General features: G+C 43.1%; 3 protein-coding genes across 6 annotated transcripts; 2 read left to right on the top strand and 1 right to left on the bottom strand.

Annotated features, from left to right (window-relative positions):
* Nucleotides 1-262: 262 nt before the first annotated feature.
* LOC135102447 (acid ceramidase-like) lies at nt 263-11,805 on the top strand. Of its 2 annotated transcripts, XM_064007756.1 has the most exons (10): nt 263-518; nt 2,972-3,012; nt 3,676-3,760; nt 4,664-4,753; nt 5,797-5,990; nt 7,150-7,294; nt 7,978-8,072; nt 9,471-9,600; nt 10,151-10,384; nt 10,822-11,805. In XM_064007756.1, the coding sequence occupies exons 1-10, from the start codon at nt 444-446 to the stop codon at nt 10,909-10,911; spliced, it is 1,179 nt and encodes a 392-aa protein (XP_063863826.1). In that variant the 5' UTR covers nt 263-443; the 3' UTR covers nt 10,912-11,805. The 2 variants fall into 2 exon arrangements, with proteins under 2 accessions (XP_063863826.1, XP_063863827.1); XM_064007757.1 differs by lacking the exon at nt 2,972-3,012.
* Nucleotides 10,645-16,093, bottom strand: LOC135102448 (eukaryotic translation initiation factor 2-alpha kinase 3-like). Of its 2 annotated transcripts, none has more exons than XM_064007760.1 (4): nt 14,652-16,093; nt 14,167-14,327; nt 13,691-13,910; nt 10,645-10,904 (listed from the first exon to the last, which is right to left on the bottom strand). In XM_064007760.1, the coding sequence occupies exons 2-3, from the start codon at nt 14,245-14,247 to the stop codon at nt 13,695-13,697; spliced, it is 297 nt and encodes a 98-aa protein (XP_063863830.1). In that variant the 5' UTR covers nt 14,248-14,327; nt 14,652-16,093; the 3' UTR covers nt 10,645-10,904; nt 13,691-13,694. The 2 variants fall into 2 exon arrangements, with proteins under 2 accessions (XP_063863830.1, XP_063863828.1); XM_064007758.1 differs by lacking the exon at nt 14,167-14,327 and having other exon boundaries at nt 10,652-10,904; nt 14,652-14,834; nt 15,212-15,912.
* Nucleotides 16,094-16,840: 747 nt separating this feature from the next.
* Nucleotides 16,841-23,083, top strand: LOC135102446 (N-sulphoglucosamine sulphohydrolase-like). 2 transcript variants are annotated; one of them, XM_064007755.1, is made up of 3 exons: nt 16,841-17,144; nt 20,848-20,952; nt 21,036-23,083. In XM_064007755.1, the coding sequence occupies exons 2-3, from the start codon at nt 20,917-20,919 to the stop codon at nt 22,488-22,490; spliced, it is 1,491 nt and encodes a 496-aa protein (XP_063863825.1). In that variant the 5' UTR covers nt 16,841-17,144; nt 20,848-20,916; the 3' UTR covers nt 22,491-23,083. The 2 variants fall into 2 exon arrangements, with proteins under 2 accessions (XP_063863825.1, XP_063863824.1); XM_064007754.1 differs by lacking the exon at nt 16,841-17,144 and adding an exon at nt 20,260-20,399.
* Nucleotides 23,084-24,001: the final 918 nt, after the last annotated feature.

The following is a 24,001-nucleotide window of genomic DNA, read 5'->3' as shown; positions in this document are numbered from 1 at the left end:
GCTTAATATAGATATAAATTCATCCTGTAGCTCCCATTTCAGTTTTTTTTGTTGTGTTGTCACTCGTGATACACAGACTGATAATTCCTGACAGGATGTAGTGAGATTAGCATGACGCAGAAACCAAGGTATAGGAAAACTTTTGAAACGGACAACGCTGTTCTGTTTTTTTTTTTTTTTTTTTTTTTTATTTAATGGAATTCACAGATATATATGTAAATAGTAATACATATAAATAATGAAGGAACAGCAGAATCCAAGGAATGAATCATGATCACGTGCCTCTGACATCTGAGAGCGGCGCACTGACTTGTGACCTTGCATAGACGCTGAGTGTGAGAAGCAAGTCAACTTCTTCCTGGATCAGGTGGCAGAGGTATCATCTGTGCTTGACGAGCTGGTTCATTTGTCATAAGGCGCGTGTCATCCTGAGAAGTGGCAGGATGAGGCCAACACTGTGCGTCTTGACCCTCAGCTGTGTCTTCTGTTTGGCTGTTGCTTCTACGTTAAGGAACCCGGTGAGACGTGTGTGTGTGCGTTTTGATTTGCAGGCGTCTGTCAAATCATTCCTGAAAGAAAATACATTTTCATTATGTTTTAAATCTGATCCTAGTTACGGTAGGACATTGGAAAATACGGGTGTTTGGTGAAAGAACACTGATAATTAATCACTGATAATTATCTAGACCCCTTTCCCGAAGTTATTTATTTAAATATTTGTTACATTTCTCTTCTAGATTTCACACAGGAATCTTCAGGTGCCAATCAGTCTTTCATATGAAGAGGAAAAGAATAAAATGGATCTAGATAATTAGCCAGCCTGAGGTGGCGGTGTGGCAACATGTTTGCAAAATGTTGGGGTGATGGGTATATTTTGTGCGGTAAAATTCTGTGCATGCCGTCAAATGTAACGGGATTAACATCACTTTGGTATAGTGAAGGAACTTAATATATTGCTGTCATTTACAACATGAATGCATAAATATTCTGGGGAATGGAGGGGAAGAAACCTCGGCTATTGTTAGTTAAGGCCGGGAATTGAAGAGTGGTGGATGAAGTGAAGGATGGAGCTTTGTCTTTGCATTAGACTGTAAGGTTAGGTAGAAAGTTCATAGAAATTACATTGTGTACATCTTGTATTTGTCATTGTGATCCGCAGCTCTAAAGAAGCAAGAGAGTGTCTGTGCTGAACTTTTTTTTTTTTTTACTTCAGTAAATAAGAAGTAACACTACATTTGGTCCTTTGATCTCATGATTGTATTGACCTTACTAGGCTCTCACATTTTACTTTCGTTGTGTAGTGACAGGACAGTCAAGGCCAACAGAAAAATCCACCCAGGTCTTGTTGAACATCTTGGCCTGATCAATGAAGTTTTTGTGTTTTTATTTCTTTGAATGTCCTGACAGAGGTTTAGTCCCCAGGGAAAGCCTCTCACAGGCAGCTTGTCCAACCTTCAGATCAATTTTTCAGTGTTTCCATAATGTCCCAAGGCAGGGCATGATGGCTGTGTTTTTAGTGTTGTGGCACCAACCAATTACACTGCTACCCACAACTGATCAGCCACTAGACAGCAACAACTCACACGGAGGAGTAGTTGGAACAGCGCTTGCGCTGTCACCAGGCAGGTGGAAGCAACTCACAGGGACCAGCATAGTAGTGAAGTGCAAGGCAAGAAGGACATGCAAAGACTATATGCACAGCACAGGCATATATTTCCTCACTAGAGAACAGGGCACAGTTATCTTGTGTCTTGCAAGACACTACAGGCTCAAAATACTCACACCAGGCAGAGCACTGAGTGTTAAGTGCAGCAAACATTGCCCACACACACTCCAGGCAGAGTCACTCAGGTGAACACACATGAGGTGAACCCAGGCCAGAATCACAAGACATGTCTCTGAGCATCACACAGCAGCAGTAGCTGGATGTGGTGAAGATTCTCTCTGCTGCATTTCCCAGCAGCTGGTATGCCTCACAAGCACAGGATGTCTTTCTTCACACAGTCCCTCCCCAGATCAGCCCTCAGGTACACAGCAGACACCTCACTGAGGCTCCAGCAGCAGGGAGATTCCATGTCCAGCTATGATATCTACCCTCCGCAGTTTTCCTCCCTCTGGCTTCCACAGCACCTGGCACAGGCTGCCACACGTCCAGGTACCCATCTGCAGTTGCCGCTGCTGTTCTGCTCCACATCTGCCCTTTCTTATGTCTCAGGGCCAACTGACTGTCATAGTCACCTGCTTACCTCTCTCTGTTACCTGCAAAGTATGGGACACAGAAGTCTGGCGCCGTCCCATGCCTCACTCACTGCATGTGGCCAGGAAAATGAGGGCCAACAGACGTAACCCCATGCCTCACAGTACTGTTGTACCTAGCAATGCCCCCACCATAGCAATAATTATACTTGAAGGCCACAGTTGGGAGGCAGTTGGATTAAAGAGAGAACACTGTTATTGGTGTTAGATTTAGTTTAGAAATGCCCTTATCTGTAATAGCCCTCTCTGCAGTACCTTTATGTTTTTTTTGTTTTTTTTTTTTGTAATCCACAAATGAAACTAGACAGGTGTAGTGTATAAGACCTTAGTAAGTTCAATGTTATCATGGGATTAATGCCATCAGTGCATGCAGTTGTCCTTCACATTTATCCACACAAAATCTAATGTAACATAACAAATTTGGACAATGACTCAGACCCTTATATGGAACACCAGTAAGTGTGTACAGGCATTGACCACTGTAACCTTCCTTGTCCTTACTGGTGCACACTGCTCTCATGGCAGATGAAGGGACCTGGATTTCAGTTACTGTTTATTTTCTATTTGTGCATTTGTTCTGTATCTTCGGTGACGGAACATGTTTGTTTATTTGAATTTTAACTTACAATAACCAGGTAACTAACATCTCATGCATGACTATAGGATCTGTCTTGCCCTTCACTCATCAAGGTAAATAATCACTTCTTCATTGCAGTTCTTGGGCTGTGAAGAAAATGCTTTTCCCCCAAATAAAAGGTAAGATCTGAATATTTTGTGAATACTTTGGAATACAAGGTATCAGTTGTCGTCCAGAAATATCAGGTCCTCTCACCTGACTCCCTGCCATCTAGTCATTAGTAGAATTAAAAGGCTTGGCAAAAGATTACCTTTTTATTACCGTATAAAGTTGTATTTCTTACTTCTTAAATTCTCTCTTATATCCAAGACTTATTTTCACTTCTCCAATCATCCTCTTTCCTACATTTTTTTTTGTCTTCTCCACTGTTACCAGATTTCTCTCTCTCTCTCTCTCTCTCTCTCTCTCTCTCTCTCTCTCTCTCTCTCTCTCTCTCTCTCTCTCTCTCTCTCTCTCTCTCTCTCTCTCTCTCTCTCTCTCTCTGTCTGTCTGTCTGTCTGTCTGTCTGTCTGTCTGTCTGTCTGTCTGTCTGTCTGTCTGTCTGTCTCTCTCTCTCTCTCTCTCTCTCTCTCTCTCTCTCTCTCTCTCTCTCTCTCTCTCTCTCTCTCTCTCTCTCTCTCTCTCTCTCTCTCTCTCTCTCTCTCTCTCTCTCTCTCTCTCTCTCTCTCTCTCTCTCTCTCTCCATGAATTCCCTCTAACTCTCTCTTTATCTCCTTCTCTGTGACATGTAAGGTCTGTCTTTTCTTAACCATTTCTGATATTTCCCTTGTGTTGTTCCCCAGCAATGCAGTCCCCCAGTACACCATCAATTTGGACCTTGCACCAGAAGACAGGTGGACACAACTCATCACTGACAAGAAGGAACAGGCAAGTTTAGAATTTAGGATGTACCTCATTAATATTTGTAATTATGGTTTGCTTCCTCCTTTTTCTTCAGCACTATATGATCCCATTGTCATATCAATTAGTTTTTGTATTTCTTTTTCTTTCCTTGTCCTCCTTCCTTTCTTTTTTCTTTCTTCTTTTCTTCTTCTTCTTCTGCTGTTGTTGCTGTTGCTCTTCATCTTCTACTTCATTTTAATATCTTTGCAATATGTGTTATGGTTATTGTTGATGAATGTGTGTATTGTTACTTTCCTGTGTGCTTGTTTGTGTCCTCCCTAATTTATCCTGTCTTCATTCCCGTAAAAATCTAAATAGTGTAAAGGAATAATGGCAATGGTAGTATGGTGGTGACAGTGGTACAGTTAAACTAACATAAATTGGCATAAGATGGCTCAGTCTTGAATTCCAACTTGTGTGAAATATTGTACAAACTCTTAAAAACCCCTCCTGCTGGCACAGGGTCTCCAATTTTATCAACTTCCCTCTAGAGCCTCACTTTGCACCTTGCTCTGAAGACATGGTGTTAAGAGGGGTGCTGGTGTTGATTCCGGTTGAAGGTCAGGAAGTTAAGCCTTTGCAGTGACATTTACCTGATTTGGGTTTTTTTTAGTTTCTTCGTGCAATCTGATCTCTTCTCTTGTTCTCTTGTTTCTCTTAAATATCACTTAATTTTCCTTGTACTTTATCTCTCTTTTCTTCCAAGTATTTATTTTGTTGTTTCAATGTTACTGTTGTCAAAAAGGAGCTTACCAATAATCTGATCTTCATTTTCTGATTTATAGAATGGTAATTTATGGATGTTTATAGTATTACATATGTCAGTGGTAATGTAGACAGTGGTGGCAGGTAATGATAGTGATGCTAATGCTTGCAGTGATGTTACAGATGGTGGCACTGGTGGGTCATGTGAAGAACCTGACAAGATTGGTGTTGGGAGATCGGGTCTTTCAAATAGTCATCGATCATCTGGAGGAGGTAAGGAAGAGTGAACATCTCAGACAGGACAGTGTGTTATTGCTGTCGCTATACTGCCACCATTATAGTTGAATCACACTGTTCATCACACTGTACAGCTTTGACCAGAGGCAGTGTCTCATCATAGATTTTGAAGCAATTGGTTGGTTGGTTCTGGAGCTGTCTTAAAAACAATGCCAGGTCTGATCAAGATGGCAGTCCTGTGATGCCCTCTAAATTTGTAATTCATACAATATTTTGCTTTTGAACCTTCACCTCAAATAGTTGCCTACATAGGACGATGAATAAAATACTACCAGATGAAAGTATAAACTACAAAAATAGAATTTCATCACTGATTTCAATATAATGACAATGAGAAAGGGGGTAATACCATTCCTTGAAAAATCATGAGTGAAAATTGCAGCACTTATTCAGAAAGTTGTAAGGATGATTTTTTCTTATAGATTACAAATGTAACTTGATTTACTTGTTAATTTGGTCTAAATTGTGTAAGGAATGAAAGTTACTGAAATCTGAGACATTATTTTTGGCCTGAGGTGTATCTGGCATGCATTCATTGTGCCTCATGCTAGTTTCTCAGGGAGAATATTTTGATGTGACTGAGCAGTGTTGTCATACCCCTGACACTGTTAGTGGCTGACGACTGACTACAGGGTTTTCATTTGATGTCATGGACCAAAGTTTTACTTTATTTGTAAGCACAAAAAAAAAAAAAAAATGTCAAATAAGTAGGCTGCAGGACAGACTGAGGACAGAGTATCTCACTGAAACTGTCATGCCTATGTATATACCAGGTAATTGGCAAATCCTCATCACAATTCTGTCATGCATAAAGTGACAAACCTTACATGAATAGTGGTATGTGTAGAAAGTGAATTTGCCAGTGACAGAAGTAAGCATTTGGTACGGCTGCAAGGAGGATGTTACTCATCATTACTTCCTTCATATCTGGCTACACCATAATATTATTCTAATTTTAGAATCATGTATCCTCAGCACTCATCACTAATCCATAGCCACTCATTACCACTGTCTTTCAGTTGTCCACCACGCTGCCGTCACCCTACCATGAAGAGATGGTGGGCATCAGCCGGGTCTCAGGCCTACCACTATCTGAGGTAACACTGTACAATATCTTCTACGAGGTGTTCACATTCTGCACCTCCATCATTGTACAGGACAGCACTGGCCGCCTCTACCATGGGCGTAACCTGGATTTTGGCCTCTTTCTAGGGTTGGTGCTTTGTTTTGTGTATTGGCTCTACTAACTCTGTACTGGGGCCTTATCTGTCCATGTTTGGAGTATGCTTCATATGTATTAGGGAGTTCACTCATACTGCTCTTTTAGACAGGGTGGAATGAAAAGCATTTCATCTTATCAACTCCTCTCCTGTAACTGACTGTCTTCAGCCTCTCTCATTGCTACAGTGTTGCATCTCATGCTGTTTCCTACCACTATTTTCACAGTAATTGCTCTTATGACCTTGCTAACTGCATGCCTCCCCTTCTCCCATGGTCTTGCTGCACCAGACTTTCTACTTTCACTCACCCAGTATTCTGTTCATCTCTCTAATGCAAGAGTTAACCAGTATTCTCAATCATTCATCCTTTTCTCTGGTAAACTCTGGAACTCCCTGCCTGCTCCTGTATTTCCACCTTCCTATGACTTGAACTCTTTCAATAGGGAGGTTTCAAAGCACTTATCCTCCAATATTTGATTATCCCATTTGACGTCTCTTTGGGAACTGGCACTCAAGTGGGTCTTTCTTTTTCAAATTTCTATTACCCTTGGTCAATGGCTCTCTTACATAAAAAGCTTTCTGCCATGTAAAAAGAGACTATCAAGGCTTCAGCTTCCAATCTTAGAAATGAGGAGGGAGAGAGAAGGCTTAATTTTAGTGTCTAGAGTGGTGAAGGGAATGGAGCATCTAGATAGAGAGCATCTGTTTGTGTGGGATAACAGGGACACAAGGAAGACATAGAAGAAGGCTGAAGAGGACCAACTGTAGGAGAGACATTAAGAAGCACAGTCTTCCTCATAGAAGCTTAAAAGTCTGGAATAATCTGGATGAGAAAGTGGTCTGTGCGAGAAATATTCATGACTCAAAAGTTGGATACTAGGATATATGGAGATGAAACAGGGCAAGCGTACTTCTTGTCTTGCATGTCACAGGATCGTTAACTATCTGCTTCTGCAAAGTCACAGTTATTTAGCTTGCCCCCAGTACTTATTTGTCGCCAGATAAATGAGGCTGCATTGTGAAAGGAGATAATCATATTACCAAACTCAAATTGTTACCACATATGCTTGAATTTAAATCATGGGCCTTGTGTATAATCTTACTTACCATATTTTGTCAGTGTTCCATAATTACCTGATGTGGATATTTCAGATGGAACCCCAAAGAACACACATGGCAAGTGGCTGAGCTGCTGAAGCCTATGGTGGTGCAGTTGGAGTGGCAGCGCAGTGGTGAGGTTCTGTACCAGTCCATCAGTTATGCTGGTTATGTTGGGGTGCTGACTGCTGTGAAGAAGGTGAGTTGGAGGTGTTCAGGGAGGAGGAGGAATACTGCTGCAAGGGAAGAATGGCGAGGATCATGATGTATGTTTTGTCTTTTCACCTGTTCTTGCATCTCTACCTCCATTCACACTCATCCATCTTCCTGTTTCAGTCTTTCTACTTCTTCAGTGGATGTGGAGATAAGTCAGGTGGTGAAGTTGAAGGTTGTTGCTTAGGATACTTTTAGTAGTGGAACAATAAATGGAGAGTTGTAGAATGGGAAGAGAATGGTGGGGAGATGGAGTAGGGGTGGGAGTGAGTGATGGAGATTGTGTATATTGAGAGAAACAGAAGTTGTGTGTGTGTATACTTGTGCATATAGTTGTGTGAAATTCGACTCCAAATATTCCACACCTAGATCATTCGTTACAATAACTCTTTGTTTTTCCTGCACCCTGTCTCTATGTTTCAATTTCTTTTCATCCTCCTATCTCTTCTTTTCTCATTTTTATATTTCTTCACTTATCCTTTTTGTTAATGGACACTTTTCTTCTCGTCCATCTCACTACCATCTTCTCCCACTTTTACCTTTTCCTTACTTTATCCCTTCCCTGCTCCAACCTGCCATCTTCCTCTCCCTCCCCTCTTATTTGTTACTCATCTTACAACTGATCATCTACACCCTAATCTCTCATCTCTGCCCATCCCTCCCCAACAGGACAAGTTCACCTTCAGCTTGGATGAGCGCTTTTCCCTTGATGGGGGATATGTGGGCTTACTTGAGTGGGTGCTGCTTAAGGACCACAAGCAAAAGTAAGTTATAGAAAAGACTTTTCTCATTCTTTCATCCTTGTGTCAGGTAAAGGCAGTAATAGAACCTCTTTCAGAAGTCAAATAATATTACTTAAATAGTGTTTACTCTTTTCCTTCACTGTTTAAAGTACTAACTACCCTTCAGTGGGTCTGACTACCTGCCCTTACCCCTGTAGTTCATACCAGAACATGACATGATCTGTGTCTTGGCAAAGTGGTTTGTAGCCACTGATAAAATGTGATTATTGATATTTTCCACATTTACCTCTCCTATTCCCCTTTTCTCAGTCCCTCCACAATCCTCACTCCATTTGCCTTCCTCATTGGTCTTGTATCACCCATCTCAGCTTGACGTGACACTGAGGCACCAGTCTGCAAACAAAATCAAAAGCAGTCATCAAAAATTGATTGTTAAGTGCCTTGAAATCCCTCTTGAAAGAGTTCAAGTCACAGGAAGGAGGAAATACAGAAGCAGGCAGGGAGTTCCAGGGTTTACCAGAAAAAGGGATGAATGATTGAAAATATTGGTTAACTTGCATTAGAAAGATGGACATAATAGGGGTGAGACTAAGTAGAAAGTCTTGTGCAGCAAGGCCATGGGAGAAAGGGAGGCATGCAGTAAGCAAGATCAGAAGATCAGTTAGTGTGAAAACAGCAGTACAAGATAACTAGAGATACATCATTGCGATGGATGAGAAAGAGGCTGAAGACAATCAGAGAAGAGGATTTGATACAAAATATTTTTTATTCCACCCTGTCTAGAAGAGCAGTATGAGTAGAACCTCCCCCACTAAATGTGAAATGTATCCCATACATGGATGGATAAGGCCCCTGTACAGAGTTAGCAGTTGAAGGGGTAAGAAAAACTGGCAGAGACAACTCAGAATGCCTAACTCCATAGAAGCTGTTTTTAGCTAGAGATGAGATCTAAAGTTTCCTTTTGAAATTATTAAAGACAGACCGAGGATGTTCAGTGTAGAAGAGGGGGACAGTTGAATGTCATTGAAGAAGAGGCAATAGTTATCTGAGAGGTTGTGTTGAGTTGATAGATGGAGGAATTGAGTTTTGAGGCATTGAGCTGCACCTGCACCTTCACTGCACCTTCCTCTCCCTGTCCTAACTCACTTACCACATTAAAAAAGCAGGTTTGAGGCAAAAAGGACCTAACAGCATATGAAATATCAATGAAATATAAATTAAATGAGTTAGCAGAAAAAAGCAGAAATAAGTAGAGCAAAAATTATTGTTGTCTGTCTTCATTATTGATGTTAATTATTGTCTGGGTATAGAATAGATGGATAGCTGTTCACAAAGCCTCAAATCAACAACCAAATCAACATTACTTCATAATCCACACACTGACCATCCATTATGCCCAATATTTCAATCTTCCCACAGATGGATTGCCTTCATAACAAGGGAGGTGATGGAGCACGCAGACTCGTATGAGACAGCCAAGCACACCCTCTCTCACACTCGCCTGCTGGCACCCGTCTATTTCATTCTGGGTGGGGCACAGCATGGGGAGGTGAGGGGTGTGGTCAGGTGTCTTTCCATCAGAAGGTGGATGGTGTTTGTAGCGGGAATCATTAGTGGAGAGTGATGCTACCAGTCTGTCAGCTTATCTCTCTCTCTCTCTCTCTCTCTCTCTCTCTCTCTCTCTCTCTCTCTCTCTCTCTCTCTCTCTCTCTCTCTCTCTCTCTCTCTCTCTCTCTCTCTCTCTCTCTCTCTCTCTCTCTCTCTCTCTCTCTCTCTCTCTCTCTCCTTGGTGTGGTGTCAGTTAAAGACAGCTTTGTATGAATACTTTGTGTAGCATAATGTCACTACTAGGTCACACACACATACACCAAAAAAAACAAATTTACATACAGTTTAATTAAATGGTATAAATAGGTGTACAGTTTAAAAGAAAAGTTATTTGCCTGTTGAAAATCAGCTAATGAAACAAAAAAATAATAATAATAATAATTATAAGTTAAAAACTATCTTTGAACATCATATGAAAGATTAAGATAAAGAATACAAACAAAATACAAATGTTTGAAGTCTTGAAACACACTACATCTCCATGTCATCAGGGAAGCATCATAACCCGCTGGCGTGACAACTTCCGCGTTGATGACCTGGGCAGCAAGGTGTCAGGATCAGGCTCGTGGTTCCTGGTGGAAACCAACTATGACCAGTGGAATGAACCTCCTTTCTATGATGATCGCCGCTCCCCAGCTTTGAAATGCCTGAATGGGGCAGGACAAGGCAATGCTTCGCTCTCTCTCCTCTACAATGTGCTCTCTACACGGCCTGTGATGAACAAGGTATGTGTGAAGTGTTTCTTCTGACTTCATTGTATTTTTATAGTACCAAATTGAGTTTCTGATGTATTTTTTTCTGATTATGTGTCATTGAGCATATAGAAATTTCTTTCTACTTATGAAAGTGTTACATACCAAAATAGTTTGAAAACTCTGTGAAGCTCATATTTTTGCAACTTAAGCTTACTTGAATTTGAAGTTAACAGTAGAAGTCAAGCCACCCACTTCTTTGGTTGTGCCTTGAGTTTTCCTTGTCTTAAACACTGTTTTGTTAGGTTTTTCAAATGGGATAAAGGGGGAAAAAAAAAAAACTTTGTGGTATGTTTGTGACTACATATTGCATCTTTGTATTTGTAAATAATAGATAGTAAATAAAAAGATAGATTTATAGAATGAGATCCAGACCTTAGTATAAGCATTCCTCTCGTGTCCTCTTGCAGCTGACCACCTACACCAGCCTCATGCAGGTCAATGAGGGATATCTTGGGGCATGGCTGCGCTTCTGTGATGACCCGTGTTGGCCCTGGTAATGGGAACTAACTATATATTCCTCATATATATATATATATATATATATATATATATATATATATATATATATATATATATATATATATATATATATATATATATATATATTCTAACTTCTCCATTTTTTTCCATTTTCTTGATCTTCATTTTTTTCTGTAATGCTGCCATTCTCCATCTTCCTTCCAATATTCACCTTCGAGTGCCAGTATTTTAGTCTTTTATCCCTTATGTCTTCTTCCATGATGCACTTTTGCCAATCTTTCTATAATTTTTTCTTTTGTCTCCTTTCTCAATTTCATATTCCTCCCACTCTTCCTAGCTCTTTCTTCCTCCTCTTATCTCCATAATATTCTTTCTCATATTAAAGGGCCAGCTCTTCTTTTCCTCTCATGTCTTACTGAGGCTGTGAATGTTGTAAGCAAGGATTAAGTAAGTAACCTTCCTTCAGTGGTCATTTGTTTAGCACTGCGCTGCCAACCAGCTGTGACACTGGAGAGATGCAGCCTGAGAAACTCTTGACTCCAGAGTGCAGAAATGTGTTGAGAGGGATCTAAGTGGCCATCATATATTGAAATAGTAAAGGGAGTGATGATAATAACTTAGTGTTAAATATATTGTTACTTTTGAGAAGACAAAGATGTGATACAAAGAAATGCAAATACTGTACCTATTGGCAGTATTCAGATGTGTGCTGTTATTGATTAAGATAGCTTGAGAAATTTCTTCTGCAAAAATATAGCTATTCAAAATGTTTTCAGTGCTATGATATAAAGTGAAGTGAACTTAAAGGTGTGTGATAATTTGTTAGGCATCTGAAAAGGGATCTCTAGTCAAATGGAGGTTAGTTCATTATCTGTATTTGTAAAATTATTTGAAATTAAATATTTGCTAACTTTGTTTATTTAAATGTGTCCTTGCATAGTGCACAGATTGTGCTTCAGGCACTGTAAATCACATATGAGGTGTGTTTGGCGTGCAGTGTTACCACCACAAATACAAACACTCATTGGGACCTGAAGATCTCGTGTTGTTTGTACCTGTTTTGCCATTGTGTGATGGATATAGGTCTAATGTTGTCTTTTAGTATATAGTAATCTTTTATGACCTTTTAAACTAATACTGGTAAATTTTATAGAATCTCTTCTTATTAAAAGGCTTCTCACTTATCTTCACTGTTCTGTCGTTTTGTTTTAAGCGTTAATGCTTCTTTAAAACTTAAACTGCCAAACTTTTCCTCATGTCCCCTCTGATAACAAGACTTTCTGCTTATTTTCACTTATTCACATCCTTATTCTGTTCTTTAAGTGTGTAGTAATCTTTTTAAGTATCACCGGTTACTTTAAACATGTAGTAATCTTTTTAAGTATCGACTTTTAAAGTAACACTGCCAAAATTTTTCTCATATCCCCCTGATAACAAGACTTTCTACTTATTCTAATTTATTTTCACCCCTATTCTGTCCTTTAAATATGTAATAAGTCTTTTTAAGTATCGCCTTTCAAACTAACACTGCCAAACTTCTTAGAATGCCCTCCTATTCTGTCTACCTCACTAGTACGAGAGTTAACCAGTATCTTCACAAGACTTTCTATATATTTTCATCCCTATTCAGTCCTTTCAACATGTAATAATCTTTCAAGTATAATCTTTCAAGCTAACAATGCCAAACTTTTAAGAATCCTCTCCTATTCTGTCCACCCCACTAGTGCAAGAGCTAAACAGTACCTCCACTTTTATTCAACCTACAATATAATTCACACGAGAAGTTGTCATGTTAGATTTTTGTAGGGAGGAAGTTATATTAGAAGTGTAAATGTAGATAATGAATTACAATGTTAAGTGATGTTACTGCCGTTGTTTATATTAGATGTCTCATGTTATTTAAAATTGTTTATGAGTGAAATTAATGTAGAAATGCTGGCCTATCCCTAGTGTGTGTGTGTGTGTGTGTGTGTGTGTGTGTGTGTGTGTTTATTTACCTAGTTGTAGTTACCTAGGTGTGTGTGTGTGTGTGTGTGTCCAGAACCCATTAATATCACAGCTGTATCTGGAATAGCATCACTCATTACTTCACAATACATTCCCCTGCCTCTCCCCCCAAAGACACATCACCTTAACATTATTTACACTCATAATACTACTAATTAAAAACACACACACACACACACACACAGACACACGCAAGAGGAATGTTCAATCAAGTGGAGGAAGAGGAGGAGCAGGAGGAGGAGGAAGAGGTAAAAATAAATGAAGGATAAAAAAGAATGATACAGTAAAATCCCTCTTATCCGGCATCAACGGGACTGCTGACATGCCGGATACTTGAATATTGCTGGATAATTGAATAGAAGTGAAATTATGTCCACAATCAACACCCTACACTCACGCATCTTACCATAACAAAGATAAGCTGATCTTAATCAGCAGATGATCTGATCAGCTGCTTAAATGTAAGCACAACATGCTTCCTCTTTTCTACAACTTTAGGGATGATGAAGGCATCAGGCGATAAACAGTGCACATGCAGGACTGAGTCACTGAGTAAACACAATGCAGTGGGCCGCGGATGGCGGGAAGCAGTGCGCTCTGATGGCAAGGGGACAAAGTATGCCTCGCGCGGGAATTTTAATCGATTTTATGAGTACACATTGATTTTTTATTGATTTTAAGGCTTGGGGAAAAATGTGCCGGATACTTGAAGCTGCCGGATACTCGAATACCGGATGAGAGGGATTTTACTGTAATTACAATCACTTGACACAACTCATGGAGGAATACTTCATCAAGTGGAGGTGGTGGAGGAGGCGGAGAGTGATGTAGTGGAAGAGGAGGAGGCGGTGAAGTGGGAGCGTTGGCGGGACAGGCAGAAGTGGTCCTCTGGCAAGATGTCCTCCACGCTGTGGCCCTGCAGGGGACACAGCGGCCGCCGGGCTCTCAGACCGTGTGTGTTGGGACGGCACGCTGGGTCCTGGGACAGCATCAGCTTGAGGAGGGAGCTCTGCGGGGCAGGGTGTGTGTTAAGGTAAGGGAAAGTTGGTAAAGTTTGCTGCAGCTAACAATAGTGTAGTCGCCAGCTGTGTCGTCCCATGAGGTCCTGTGAGGCTGGTGACGAGAGACTAATACGAAGCATGTGTAACATTAAGGAAAGAGTAGAAACTAAGGAAACTGCATTCATTATAGTAGTTAATTGCAGTAGTGAAGTTGTGTGGGAGGAACTAGCTTAGCTGTAGAGAGGTAGTGAGGGTTGTGTTTACGCGGTAAAGTTGATGACATGGCACGTAGGGTAGATAAGACACAGAGGGACCTCTGTAGGGGAACGGGTCACCCGGGGTCATATATCTGGCCCAGCGGCCTCAGAAGGGGGCAGATTGTGTCCAGGCTTCAGAGAGAGCTTGCCATACACCTGCCCACTCACCTGACAATGACAAGAGAGGTGACTGTGTGTGGTGTGGTTACGTTAGTTTACATATTCTTAGGTTAATTTTCACTTGGTTTAGATCTGTTTTGGTTTAAGTTAGTTAGAATAGGTTAGGTTAGGTTAAGTTAGGTTAGTTTACATATTCTTAGGTTAATTTTGATTTGGTTTAAGTCAGTTTAGGCTGAAGTTAGTCTAGTTTAGGTTTGGTTAGATCAGGTTAGGTTAGGTTTGGTTAGGGTAATTTAAGTTTAGTTAGGTTAGTTTAGATTTGGTCAGGTTAGTTTAGGTTAATGCAGGTTAGCTTAGACTAGCACCACATACCTGCTCTGGACTCATGTAGAGGCGAGTCCCAACACAATGAGTATGCGTGCGTTCAGTGGGGAACCTCTGCAGGTGTGTGGCAGGCGTGTAGGCGGCCTGCTGCTCCTCCTCCGCGATGGTGGTGACCAGGCCGAAGTCACCCACCTTCACTTTGCCCTCCAAGGAGAAGAAAATGTTGGAGGGCTGCAAGAGAGAGAGAGAGAGAGAGAGAGAGAGAGAGAGAGAGAGAGAGAGAGAGAGAGAGAGAAATTAGTTACAGAGATAAGGAGAGAGAAAGATATTGCAAGCCTGTGGGAAGGACAGGAGGAGAGGAGTTTGTAATGGAGGCAGGGAAGGAGGGAGAGGGAGGGAAAGAAAGAGAATGAAACAACTATATCAACCAAAAAAAACAAATATAAAACCAAAACAAAAAAAAAAGAAAGAAAAATCAGTCACTCACAACACACACACAAAAAGAAAAAAAATAAATAAATAAAATGAATAGATAAATAAATAAATAAATAAATAAACGATCAATTGTAACCACCTACAACACTACCAACACACACCCCATGGCTCACCTTAAGATCGCGATGCATAAGATGATTATCATGTACATATTCCACTGCATTGGTTATATCATTGAACATATCCACCACCACCTTAATGTCCCTTTGTGAATTATTATTTTTTATTTTTTATTGTTTTTGATGTTTTTATTATTTTCTTATTTATTTTTGTCTCATTTATTTTATTCTATTTATTAATTTATTATTATTATCATGTCATGCATTACTCTTTTCATTTGTTTTCTGCACCGTCATTTGTGTAGGAAATATCATGATGTTTTGGTTGCAAGAGTCCATGTATATATAGATTGAGCCATCGTATTCATGTTTTTCATTGTGTAGTGTTGTAAATATACTTTATCTGTAAATAAAAAATGTATCATATGACATTTGTTTATTTTATTGTATGTGTGTTAGGTTAGGTTAGCATAGTCTATATACAAGCTCTTAGCTGTGCATATATATCACAGACAGATTGTTAGACAGTAAATTAATTTGAACTAGAACCAATTGTGTGTGTGTTAGGTTAGCCTATTACACCCTTATCTTAGAAATACTCTTTTGTACATGCTTATGTACCACAGGCAGATAGACAGTGATTAGGGAGGTTGATGGAATAGATGGTGAAAGAGTGAATATACTGGTTGACTCTTACATTGGGGAGGTGGACAGAATAATGGTGAAAGAGTGAATATACTGGTTGACTCTGACATTGGGGAGGTGGACAGAATAGTGGTGAAAGAATGAATATACTGGTTGACTCTTGCATTGGGGAGGTGGGCAGAATATTAGTGAAAGAGTGAATATACTGGTTGACTCTTACATTGGAGAGGTGGACAGAATAGTGGTGAAAGAATGAATATACTGGTTGACTCTTGCATTGGGGAGGTGGGCAGAATATTGGTGAAAGAGTGAATATACTGGTTGACTCTTGCATTGGGAGGTGGACAGAATAGTGGTGAAAGAATGAATATACTGGTTGACTCTTGCATTGGAGAGGTGGACAGAATAATGGTGAAAGAGTGAATATACTGGTTGACTCTTGCATTGGGGAGGTGGCCAGAATAGTGGTGAAAGAATTAATATACTGGTTGACTCTTGCATTGGGAAGGTGGACAGAATAGGAGATGAAGGAGTGAAGATATTGGTTAACTCTAGGGAGGTGGACAGGTAGTGAGGTGTGCACCCACTTCCCCTCCAGGGATTCGAGGCAGCAGATTCATAGAACATGGTGTAATGGCCTCATGAAGCTTATACATACAAGAGTTGGCAACAGTGAACTTTGAACTTTGAAAGTATAAAATATAGAGAATAAAAATTCCTTCTGATAGTAAATGAATAATAAATTTTGAGGCATTTACGTTAGATGATAACATATATAATGGATTTAGGCTTAATAAAATAAATTATGAAGAATTAGTGTTTAGATTACTGTAATAAGAATGGATCAGGAATCAGGTTATTAACGCAAATGTAATTGTGAGTTTTGAAAGTAAACAAGTAAATAAATAAGTGCCTCAATAAATAACGGATGAACAAATATATAACAAAAAAGAAAAAAAAGAAAAAGAAAAAAGTAAATGGCGGCTCGTTGGAAAGAGTGAAAAATTGCTGCTGCCTGACACTTGAACCAGTCAGTGTGTAGCGTCTATGGGTGGTGTTTGTACGCGTCTGCTTCAACTCCCAGCCTGACAGAATTTTTTTTTTTTTTTTTTTTTTTTTTTTTTTTGTGTGTAACCACGCCTACACAGTGGCTGCCAAGGCTTACCCATGAGTTAAACCTTCTTTAGTTGGAAATGAGGAAGGCGTGGTCTCTAGCAGTGGACACCCGAAGGCAGCAGTGGGTGAAAACAAGCAAAATTAAGAAAAGTTTGGCTGTGAGAAGGTGCTAGACAGCCAGCCATAGTGACAAGGAGGCACCACCACCATCACCACCACAGGGAAGGTAAGGTTAGGAAGTGTTAGAATAAATTTAGGTAACTTAACGTAACTTTTTAATGAATAACTGAACAATCCACGGTTTTAACTCATTTTAACGCATCTCATCTAACCTCCAGCACAATATATCCCTGTGTCAGCCTCATATTTTGCTAAAAACCGTAAAATTTAACTTAATGAAAATGTAAACAATCTGGGTCATCTCTATTTATCAGCCATTATCTATCTTATCTGTGAGTGTTTTAAACCAATACTGTCGCAAAGCGGAGCCACATGACCTAGCTTTAATATCCGCTCGTTAGATATACCTGCCATTACTTAATTTAAGTTTGGCGAGGGTTTAAATGAGTGAGAAGGGTTGGTCGTCCCCTCCACTGGCCCCCACCGCCATCTTGGATAAGGCTCCCCGGCCCCCTCCAGTTCCAATATTATTTTTTTTTATTTCCTAAGTATTTTATTTCGGCTTGTAGCTAAGATTTTATGGTTTGTAAAAATATTTGGTTGTTTTTTTAAGTTATTTGAGCGCGTGTGTTGCGTGAAAAGTGGTGATTTTGGCGTTGTTTTTGTGTAAATAAGGGGGCCGTTTTCGGCGTATTTTTTTACGGTCCCAAAACTAGATTTTTTATTTCAGCCTATATTAGGTTCTTATTGGTTTTAAAAAATAGTTGGTGTTTTTTCAAGTGTGTTGCCGTCCCGCTCAGTGAAATGCGTGCACCGTAAATTTGTTTTTATTCGTGTTCAACTTCCAATAATATTGAATTTTTTTTCGGTAGATTTTTTATTTGTGCTTGTAGCTCACTTTAAATAGTTTTAGAAAATAGTTCAGATTTTTTAAAGTGTTTTCCGTTATGTTTAAGCCAGAATGGGTGAACATTTGAACGATTTTAAATGGGGTGAAGATTCCAACAGTTTCCAGATACTTCTTTTTAAATATCTTTAATACTACTGCGTTTTGAAATGTGTTGTTATTTGTGGCATTAGTTAAAAAATGTGGCAAGGCTGAATTTATATAGCATTCCTGTCTAGCTGCGTTTTTTAGAGGGGTCATTTTCAAAATGAAATACGTACGTACGTAAATAACGGTCCCTGTGACGTCATCAACCCCCCTCTGTGACGTCACAAGCCCCCCCACCGGCCGTGATGTTATCAGAGTGGTACCTTCCGTAACTCCCTTTCAGTCCCTCTCAGTAAATATTCAGTGTTTTTTCAAGGTATTTCAAGGTGTGTGTGTGTGTGTGTGTGTGTGTGTGTGTGTGTGTGTGTATGTGTGTGTGTGTGTGTGTGTGTGTGTGTGTGTGTGTGTGTGTGTTGCCTTATTTTTCGTTGTACAGATGGTGATGCAGTGTGTGTGTGTGTGTGTGTGTGTGTGTGTGTGTTGCCTTATCTTTCGTTGTACAGATGGTGATGCAGTGTGTGTGTGTGTGTGTGTGTGTGTGTGTGTGTGTGTGTGTGTGTGTGTGTGTGTGTTGCCTTATCTTTCGTTGTACAGATGGTGATGCAGTGTGTGTGTGTGTGTGTGTGTGTGTTGCCTTGTCTTACGTTGTACAGATGCTTATGCAGTGTGTGTGTGTGTGTGTGTGTGTGTGTGTGTGTGTGTGTGTGTGTGTGTGTGCTTGTTGCCTTGTCTTACGTTGTACAGATGCTTATGCAGTGTGTGTGTGTGTGTGTGTGTGTGTGTGTGTGTGTGTGTGTTGCCTTGTCTTTTGTTGTAAAGATGCTTATGTAGTGTGTGTGTGTGTGTGTGTGTGTGTGTGTGTGTGTGTGTGTGTGTGTGTGTGTGTGTGTGTGTTGCCTTGTCTTTCGTTGTACATATGCTTATGCAGTGTGTGTGTGTGTGTGTGTGTGTGTGTGTGTGTGTGTGTGTGTGTGTGTGTGTGTGTGTGTGTGTGTGTGTGTGTGTGTGTGTTGCCTTGTCTTTCGTTGTACATATGCTTATGCAATGTGTGTGTGTGTGTGTGTGTGTGTGTGTGTGTGTGTGTGTGTGTGTGTGTGTTGCCTTGTCTTTCGTTGTACATATGCTTATGCAATGTGTGTGTGTGTGTGTGTGTGTGTGTGTGTGTGTGTGAGATAGATGTAGATGTGTAATAATACACATCTACTTTACCGCAAGTCAGCCCAGTTTTCCTCAGCACTTCCTCTCTTTTCCAGCCGCGCGTGAGGGCAGAACACTCATAGCGCCTTTTTTTTCTATCTGCACCGACATCTTGTGAGGGCGAGGGAGAGGGAGAGGGAGGGAGTCACAGAACTTGCCGTCTGTGAACGAGTAACAATGAAGAAATTACTGGCGGAGTCTCTCTCTCTCTCTCTCTCTCTCTCTCTCTCTCTCTCTCTCTCTCTCTCTCTCTCTCTCTCTCTCTCTCTCTCTCGTTTCAGCTATTTTCATACTTCCATACTGTCTGTCTGTATGTATGTATATGCATTTACAGTTCAATATATGCATACAAAATACAAATGTACAAAATATTCATACTGTACTATTAATTACTTCTTTGTATGTGTGTGTGTGTGTGTGTGTGTGTGTGTGTGTGTGTGTGTGTGTGTGTGTGTGTGTTTGTTTAACTTTTTAGTAAGCATAGTTAAGCCGAATCATCTTTCCACTAGGCACAGGTAGGGTGAGGCAAGTGTCACTGGTATGCAAAATCGCACGTCGCGACGAGGGGTGGGGCAGTATCGATACAATCTCAATATTGAACATTCCCTGAGCTGCTCTGCCCCACTCTCGCCGTGCACCAGCCAGTAAAACACCGCGCTCTCCAGCCGGTCTTGTTACTCTGTAACCTCAAGGCGAACGTCAACGTGCAAGGCACAACTCCATTGAAGCAATGGCCGCCTTCCTCCACTTCCTCTCTACAAAGGATGAGGATATGTGTAGCCGTAGCACTGCCAGGGGATCCACACTCGCCCCACTGGACCTTTGGCAGGATGTCCCCGCCGCAAGAAATATTCCCGCCTCTTGTGAGGAGGGCCTTATGTGTCTCAAAACCTAGAATTGAGGAGGATGAAAGTTAATGGAATTTTCAAGGATTTTTGCATGATTCTAATGATACTTCAACAATAACCAATCATCAGTAAGAAAACATCACTCCTGAGAAGCTGACTAATGGTCTTTGTGGCCTTTGAAGACAGTCGTGGTGAGAGAAGAGCTTTAACACTGGCCCGGGGCAGAGGGACCGGATGAGGATAAGAGGACAGTTAATCGTTGTTAGTGTCAATCTGCCGGGCGAGGAGGCAGCAAGGGAGCAGTAACATGCGTGCAATATTGGTAAGGGCCTGATGGTGGTGGTGGTGGTGATTGAATATCGGTGTGTGTGTGTGTGTGTGTGTGTGTGTGTGTGTGATTTTGCTGTTAAGACGTGTGAAGGTAGTGTTGGTTGTGGTGGTGGTGTAAGTAATGACAGTAATAGTAGTGGCGGTGGTGCTATAAAGTGGTAATAGTAGTAGTAGTAGTAGTAGTAGTAGTAGTTATGACATAGCCTGGTTATCGCACTACTACTACTACTACTACTACTACTACTACTGTTGATGTTGAGAGAGAGAGAGAGAGAGAGAGAGAGAGAGAGAGAGAGAGAGAGAGAGAGAGAGAGAGAGATAATCGGTGCAAAGGTCTTGGGCTGAGGGCATGTTAGTTCTCTCTCTCTCTCTCTCTCTCTCTCTCTCTCTCTCTCTCTCTCTAGTAAACACCCTGACTCATCCCCCCTCCCCCCTTTCAGGTGGTAACGCTCTTGGCGGGAGCGGCGGCGGCGACGGTAGCTGCGGCGGCGCAGGGCGGCAATGTGTTGATGTTGGTGGCTGACGATGCGGGGCTGGAGCTAACGGTAGGTGTGAGGGCATGAGGGTGATAACACACACACACATACACACATACACACACACTGAGTCACGTCCTCTCTTTCCCCAGGCTTACGGTAACAAGGCGTGTCGCACGCCGCACCTGGACGCCCTGGCCCACCGCTCTACGATCTTCTCCCGCGCCTTCACCTCCGTCAGCAGCTGCTCCCCGTCCCGCGCCGCGCTGCTCACAGGGTTGCCCTCGCACCAGAACGGCATGTACGGCCTGCATCAGGGCGTGCACCACTTCTCTTCCTTCGACGGCGTGCGCAGCCTGCCCGGCATCCTGGCGGCGCGCGGCCTACGCACGGGCATCGTGGGCAAAAAGCACGTGGGGCCCGAGGGCGTGTTCCCCTTCGAGTTCGCCCACACGGAGGAGACGGAGAGCGTGCTACAGGTGGGCCGCAACATCACCCGCGTGCGCCAACTGGTGCGCCGCTTCCTGGCCACTCCTGACCCGCGCCCCTTCTTCCTGTACGTGGGTTTTCATGACCCACACCGCTGCGGCCACACGCACCCCCAGTACGGCGCCTTCTGCGAGCGCTTCGGGGACGGTACGCCGGGCATGGGCATCATCCCAGACTGGACGCCCGAGCAGTACCGCCCCGAGGACGTGGCGGTGCCCTTCTTCATCCAGGACACACCCGCGGCGAGGCGCGACCTGGCGGCGCAGTACCGCACCATCTCGCGCCTGGACCAGGGCGTGGGAGTGGTGATGGCGGAATTGGCCCGCGCGGGGCGCCTCAACGACACCCTCGTCATCTACACCTCGGACAACGGCGTGCCCTTCGCGGGGGGCCGCACCAACCTGTACGACCCTGGGGTGGTGGAGCCCCTGCTGGTATCCTCGCCGCGCCACCCAGCCTCCTGGGGCGTTACGTCCCCCGCCTTGGCTTCCCTACTGGACCTAACGCCCACCGTGCTGGCCTGGTTGGGCGTGCCCTATCCCCACTACTCCATCTGGCGGCACGGCGACCCCGTTACGTTAACAGGCCGCTCCTTGCTGCCCTTAATGACGCTGCGCGGCAAGCCTGACGGCGCCCGGCAGGAGCGGCGCGCGGCACGGCGCGGGGGCGGCGCGGCGGTTTTCGCCAGCCACCAGACGCACGAGGCCACTATGCACTACCCCATGCGCGGCGTGCGCACGGCGGCCTTCAAGCTGATCCACAACCTGTACTACCGCATGCCCTTCCCCGTGGACCAGGACTTGTACCTGGCGCCCGCCTTCCAGGACATCCTTAACCGCACCCGCGATGGACACCCACTGCCCTGGCTCACTTCCTTGGACCAGTACTACCACCGCCCGCGCTGGCAACTGTACGACCTGCGCCGCGACCCGCACGAACAGCGCAATGTGGCGGGCAAGAAGCGCTACGGCGCGGCACTCGCCACGCTGCGCGCCAGACTGCGCGCTTGGCAGGACGCCACGCAGGACCCTTGGCGCTGTGGCCCCGGGGCGGTGCTGGAGGACATGGGCGCCTTCCACCAACACCCTACCTGCCTGCCGCTCTACAACGGCCTGTAACGCGCCAGGCCCTGCCCATGCCGCTGCCACACCGCTCCCCACCAGGCACCCCGCACCCTGAGACAGCAGTGACTCACCAGGCATCCCGCACCCTAAGACAGCAAGTGACTCACCAGGCACACCGCACCCTGGGACAGCAGTGACTCACCAGGCATCCCGCACCCTGGGAGAGCAGTGACTCACCAGGCACCCCGTACCCTAAGACAGCAGTGACTCACCAGGCACCCCGCACCCTAAGACAGCAGAGACTCACCAGGCACCCCGCACCCTGAGGCACCAGTGACTCACCAGGCACCGCGCACCCTGGGGCAGCAGTGACTCACCAGACATCCCGCACCTTAGGGCAGTAGTGATTCATCAGGCACCCCGCACCCTGGGGCAGCAGTGAACTCCCTGCACGCCACCACCGCTCCCCACCAGGCGCCAGTACCCAGGGCCCCCTCGGTGTGAACAGTCGCCCTGGACCCCGCCACAGGTACACACACCAGCACCGCCAAACACTTCCTTCACTCACTCTTCATAAAGTTCACTTTTCTCTCTCAAAATAACAAACTGAAAAAATGCAATTCATTAATAAAAAGGGAAACAGACAATAATCTTTTCTTTAACCACGAAAACAACACTAATAATGTTCTTAATTCACCTGTTAATCGATTCCCTCCTACTCCCCACACACACAAATAATTCCATTCCCCCACACACACACGCAAGCCACGAATCCCCCCAAAAAACTATCCCCACCACAAACAACCCCAAAACTGACCTTACCTCCCACTACCACCATGACCCCCACACGTTTAGGTCAGCGACGGCATGGAAAACATAACTGAAGTAGTCAGAAGGTGTAAGAGAGGGAGGAACAAGCCCTGAATCATCCAGGGTAGAGTTTTTAGCAAAGGTTTGAGCGAAGAGTTCAGCTTTAGAAATAGATGAAATGGCAGTGGTGCCATCATGTTGAAATAAAGGAGGAAAAGATGAAGAAGCAAAGTTATTGAAAATGTTTTTGGCTAGTGCCAGAAGTCACGAGGGGAGTTAGATTTTGAAAAATGTTGACACTTTCTATTAATGAATGAGTTTTTTGACTAATTGGAGAACATATTTGACGTGATTCCGAGCAGAAATATAAAACGCATGAGATTCAGGTGATGGAAGGCTCATGTTCCTTTATGTGGGCCACCTCTCTATCGTGTATAGCATGAAAACAGGTTGTGTTAAACTAAGGTTTGGAATGTTTATTATGTTTATTATGAATGTTTGGAATGTTTATGATTCCAAGGAAAAGCAGCCTAATACCTCCTCAGGTCCCCCCCCCAAGAGGCAAAGCGCCAGATGTACCTCCACTTTGTGGGATCCTGAAGAGGGAGGGGAGCGATAGGACAAGATACAGATATGAGATTGTGATCGGAGGAGTCCAACGGAGAAGATAGGGTAACAGTATAAGCAGAAGGATTGGAGGTTAGGAAAAGGTCAAGAATGTTGAGCGTATCTCCAAGACGATAAATGGGTAACAA

Source organism: Scylla paramamosain, chromosome 7 (genome assembly GCF_035594125.1).
Source record: "Scylla paramamosain isolate STU-SP2022 chromosome 7, ASM3559412v1, whole genome shotgun sequence".
NCBI classification, from domain to species: Eukaryota; Metazoa; Arthropoda; class Malacostraca; order Decapoda; family Portunidae; genus Scylla; species Scylla paramamosain.
Note: the sequence above shows the minus strand (reverse complement) of the source record. Positions and strands in the feature narration are given on the sequence as shown.